The sequence below is a fragment of the Salmo salar genome, chromosome 13, assembly GCF_965601325.2.
Source record: "Salmo salar chromosome 13, fSalSal1, whole genome shotgun sequence".
Taxonomy (NCBI): domain Eukaryota; kingdom Metazoa; phylum Chordata; class Actinopteri; order Salmoniformes; family Salmonidae; genus Salmo; species Salmo salar.
The window spans coordinates 13,901,934-13,907,434 of NC_138303.1; the positions used below are offsets into that span (position 1 = coordinate 13,901,934).

The 5,501-nt window shown below is 41.3% G+C and overlaps 1 protein-coding gene across 2 annotated transcripts; it reads right to left on the bottom strand.

The window, feature by feature from the left end:
* Positions 1–331: 331 nt before the first annotated feature.
* On the bottom strand, positions 332–4,101 carry LOC106566439 (NSFL1 cofactor p47). 2 transcript variants are annotated; one of them, XM_014134477.3, is made up of 9 exons: positions 3,944–4,101; positions 3,053–3,156; positions 2,776–2,853; positions 2,171–2,336; positions 1,905–2,000; positions 1,665–1,774; positions 1,328–1,465; positions 840–1,010; positions 332–739 (listed from the first exon to the last, which is right to left on the bottom strand). In XM_014134477.3, the coding sequence occupies exons 1-9, from the start codon at positions 4,043–4,045 to the stop codon at positions 577–579; spliced, it is 1,128 nt and encodes a 375-aa protein (XP_013989952.1). In that variant the 5' UTR covers positions 4,046–4,101; the 3' UTR covers positions 332–576. The 2 variants fall into 2 exon arrangements, with proteins under 2 accessions (XP_013989952.1, XP_013989951.1); XM_014134476.3 differs by having other exon boundaries at positions 1,665–1,777.
* Positions 4,102–5,501: the final 1,400 nt, after the last annotated feature.

Genomic DNA, 5,501 nt, shown 5'->3' on the forward strand with positions numbered 1-5,501 from the left:
TATGATTTGAGGCTGTCCTGAGGGCAAAGGGGGGGGGGGGGTTGCAACTCAATATTAGGAAGGTGTCCTTAATGTGTTATACAGTCAGTTTATATTGGTAAAAGAAAGAAAAAGTCTTAATAAACCATTCTGTCTTTTGTTGTTGATGGTTTGTTGTGAATTGATGGGAGCAGAAGACTACTGGTGTACGTTGGGGATGCAGGGGTACATTTTCAGTTGAGTTGATGGGAACTTGTGTGGAAAAAGCAGGCAAGAGTTGAGCCAAAGGAGAGATGAGTGGAAGATGAACGAAACAAATGACAGTATTATAAACATCTAAAGCAATCTCTGAGACTGTTAAGAAAGCTTTATTGTTACTGTGCATGTTCAACTACTACTTTCTAAACAGGTTTAACCACCAGATCTGTCTTTCATCAAAGCCTTATCCGCTCCCCACTTCCCCTCGCAAACAGCTGAAGAGGGAAAATGTATCATCACTATAAAAAAAAAAAAAAAAGAAGTCCATAAGTCCATGGTGTCTCATCCCTCATGGGGGGTAAAAGAGCTGTGAACCAGCAAGGCCACCAGGGGGCTCCATCACTTTAGCCGCTGCACAATGACTGCGTTGAGCAGGTTGGCATCCTGCAGCGACTGGCTCTCGTCAGTCAGCTCCTTGTTGGGGAAGGTTGTCATGAGCACAAACTCTGTCGCCGCCATCAAAGGGCGAGCTCCCACCACAAACTGACGCACGTCTGACACCCTGAGGATGGGACGAGAAATGATGAGGAGAAAGTAGGTAATATGGTGTTGGACATGCCCTTCATAGAGGGGGTGATGTGAGCCATGGCTTCATCACTGACCTGTGAGTGTGGTTAAACTTCTGCACCAGCCTCCCCCCGTCGGCCAGTCTGATCTGGATGTTGGTCACAGGCTTGGAGTCGTCCAGGTTTACAGAGGTGATGGCCTGGGCCTCACTGGCTACCTGGTCCTGATCTCCCATACACGGAGTAGACACTAGCTCAGGGGTTGCACTGAATGGACGGGTGAGGTGAGAAAGAGATGTTTATTGTGATTATACTGTATTTTCAATAGACTTGAAGAAAATATTATAAGTCCACATTTTCCCAGAAGATAATATCAGGTTTTGAAAAATTGCTGGGTTACATTTAGATTTTAACTTCAAAAGTCCATCAAATATAATATCACTTTGTGCCAAAATTCCCCTTACTACCCCCTTGTGGTAATAAGGTGTAACAGACACCTTATTATTAAAGCATTGTGTTGAAAAGTGGGGACAATTTCATTCCTTTCCTCTGTGTTGAATTCTATTAAAATAGAACTCACCCACCTGCCCAGTTTCTGTCCTTCCCCACCGAATGCCTTGAAGGCAACCTTGGGTTTGGAGAAGTCCTCGTCCCGATGGTCCTCCATATCCAAGTTGACCTGACCCCCCCGGGAACGCTGCCTCAACTCCAAAGGAATCTCCCTGAAAGGACAAATGACTTCTATTATGACAATGCCCCAGCAATAAGAAAACAGACTTCAGAGAGAGACATGTAGCCTCCAGCTGTCCAGTGACATAAACCCATTTAGAACTTATGGATTTAGAAAAATGGTGATATGTGACATGAGCTGTCATTCATATAAATAGTCTGACAAGGACGCGGTACAAACAGTGTACTCACCCCCTGCGGATGGACTCCAGGAAGATGGCGTTGCCAGGGTCGCTGTAGTTTCTGAGTTCACCGTCATCCAGGCTGAAACCTGTCTTCCACAGCTTCAGGACTACATGCACCTTCAGCACGTAGTAAAGAAAATACATAAGTAAGTAAAGAAGTAAACTGAAGTAAATGTATTCTTTTGAGATCTAATGTATACTAGCAATACAAAAAAAAATCTAAATAAATTCACTGTCAAACACTCACATCCTGCTGGCTGTTAGCTGCTCTTCTCTCCCCAGCCACGTAAACAGGCTCCTCCTCAGGCGCTGCACCTAGCCGGTAGCCACCACCAATAAAGGGCTAGAGGGAGGGAAAGAGGAGAGAAAGAGTTTGAAAAACATGACAACTAACATCATTCACCATTGGCTCTATCAATCCCAAAACACAGGGCTAATAACACATACATATGATCAGTAAATTAAAGAGGAATGATCCTGGTGCAGAACGTATTACTGAGAAGCTTTTCATACCCTGGCTCGACTAGGCTCTCCTGGGCCCCTCCCAGCCTTCTCCACGGGCACAGCCCCATGCTCCTTAGCCCCCTTGAAGAGGTCCTCCACCACCTCATTAGAGCTCTTCTTTTTGGGGGGTCCCACTATCTGCTGCCCACTGCGTTCAGAGCCCCCAGCAAAGAACCTGGAGGGAAGCCGAGGGAGGATGTGGCCATTGAAGAGGGGAAACAACACAACCTGGATTTTGGATCCTGTCCAAGCTTCTGGTTACAACACCAGTGCTGCGATTATGTGGACGATGAAAACAATAACACAGGGACCCAACCCCACCCAGAAGAATCTGTTGATGCAGCAGAAAGCAATACCAGCCTACAGAGAACTGAATACAGAAACATTCTGGAGGCTCACTAGCCTGGGTACCAGTAGGTTTCTGTGTTTCTGCTCTCTTGCCAACTCCTCATGGAATTGTCATGCTGTTTGGCTTGACAATGGAGTAGGCAAAAACACAAACAGATCTGGGACCTAGGAGTGTCACTACACTCTGTCCAAAATGCACATAGACTACATGCAATGTGAAATTCATTGAAAATACCCCAAAGTCACAGAAGTATAGTCAGACCTACCTTTGCCCTTCCTCCTCATCACTGTCATCTACTTCCTCATGCATCATATCTCTGAAGGAGGTCACCCTATTTTCACTCCTTTATACAACAGAAACACACACAAAAATAACCATCAACATCAATCATGTAACATGAAATGCTTCATAGGATATATATATATATATATTTTTTTTTTTTTTAAGTTTGACAAGAGAAACACTGAAATGACTTAGATATTGCCTATCCTAAATTATACCAAGACTAACAACAGATTTACGGAGGTCAGTTAGTTATGTACCTGGGCCCTGTAGGACGAGGCACAGAGGATCCACCACTCTCTGGCTGAGGAAGTGTCACGATGTCATCCTCAGGACCATCTTCAAAGAAACTGGCCAGGGCAAGCTAAGGAAACAGACCAAAACATCAAGATATCAGTGTCTAGTCAGTCTAAACCTCATCACTAACTACTTTGCTAGAGCTTAATGGTGAACTTGCCAAATAAAAAAAAAGTTAGCCAACTAAAAAGGATGTTATTAAACTAGCAATTAGATAGGATGCGAAAATGTGATAAATTAGCTATCATCTCAGTCACTTGATGAAGATGAATGTTAGCTAGTTATGATTATGAAGTAGGCTAACTGGAGCGACAGGTATCCTAGTGGTTAGAGCGTTGGGCCAGTAACCGAAAGGTTGCAGATCGAATCCCAGAGCTGACAAGGTAAACAGTCTGTCATTCTGCCCCTGAACAAGGCAGTTAACCCACTGTTCCTAGGGCATCATTGAAAATAAGAATTTGTTATTAAATGACTTGCCTAGTTAAATAAAAAAGAATCATAAAAAAAAAAAAAAATGCTGAACGATTCTTTCTGCCAGTCTTAGAGCAAGCTAGCTAGCCAGATAGCTAGAACGCAGTGAGTGAGCCATTCCTTAAATGAAACAGACTATTAGACAGTGGTAGTAAAACATTGGAAACTGATTGGTAGATATAGGTCCTAGGGAATAAGACAACAATGGTCATTCAAGCTTTTGTTGTGAGAAAGAGTGACTTGCACAAACCGCTACAAACTAGCTACGTTAGTTATCTAGTACCGGCTAGTATGTGGTAGTCTGGCAGCTAGCTAACTACTGTCATTCGTATATCGTTGTGAGTTAAAAATCAAATATCACATTTAGTACAACTTGTACGTACCTGCAAATCCCAGCCGGCAGACTCCAAGAAAAAACGGGCCCTCTCCTCATCAACATCTGTAACAGCAACGAACTCCCTCACCGAGACTTCTTGATCCGCCATTTTGATATGCCCATTCAATGACAGCACCGACCCCAACTGGGGAAACAACTACCAACTTGGTTCCTATCCGAGCAAGCTGTGCTTCCTGTCTGTGAGAAATGTATTTTAATGAAATGTTGTATTTAGCACAAAGTAAAGACATTTTATTTGAAGGAATAATATTTCACATATATTTGACATTTATATCTAACTTTTTTTTCTTCTCTGTATTACCATAACAAATACACCTCTATTTTCTGCCAAAGCAAAGGGGCAATCTGTGATTTGAAAAATAACAATTCAGACACCGCCACTTGTTTTTGTTAACAGCTGCGGGATGGGAGTGGAGAAGTGTAACCACTCTCAAATTCATAGACAGAACTATGATGCAAGGACTGACCATCCATGGGATCAACATTTTAGTTTTAACTATGTTTTGAAGCTATAATTGATGTTTGTTTACAAATAAAACAAGCTTATATTTTGGGTTCTGGTGGGTTACAATAGTTATACTAAGCCTATTTGGGCATTTATAAGTGATATTCTTCAAGACTCTTTGGGAAATCTGATGGGATTTGTATTTAAATGTTTTCATTGTTTCTAATAAGGTGGACATTTAAACACTAGCCCATCCAGTATAAAGATTGGTAGGATAAAGAATGGGTCCTAGTGCTCGCCCTGTGAGGCCAGAAGAAACACCGCTGTTCCTGTTTCTTCTGCATGTTTTAAAACACCTGAGCCAGGACAGGCTAGGCATATAGTGTAGTAGTGATATGCATTGCACAAATCCTAAACACAATTTGACTGATAGCCTACAGGAATCATGTTTGTCTTACTAATAGGAATATTTTCACTATCATTGTAAAACCCTAGTTATTTGCTTTAACAAAGTCGTATCAGAAAACTATTATTTACTTGATGTGATTCATTTAAATGTGTCCCTCAGGTTTAAGGTCAGCTCTGTAACTGAAATCTAATTTTAAAATTGGAAAACTATTCCTTTTAAAATAATATTTTCAAAATAAACATTTAACATCTAACAGTCAACTGAGCGGGTCGAGCGTAACATGTCAACCCTGTTGCCCAAGTAGAAAAATAAATAATTCATTAAAGCACTTAACCCTAATTGCTCCTGTAAGTCGCTGTGAATAAGAGCTATGCTAAATGACTAAAATGTACTACGGAGTGGCATTTTTATATTGACAACAGTTTTATATAGCCTTCACATTAGTAGACATGTTTTCTCATTTTAATCTGTGTTTATGATTTGGCTTTATAACTAGATATGAGATGATGTACCCTTTGGACTCATGATGCAGCAGTTTTTATTCTGATTAGGCGTCTGTGATAATAGTAAAGTATTAAGCATCTTAGTCAATTTTGGTTCTCGTTCTTGTTGAAAATGTAAACAAACAATATCTAATATATCCCTGCAACTAATGTTTTTGGGGTTGTAATGATGAGATAAGAGTAGAGC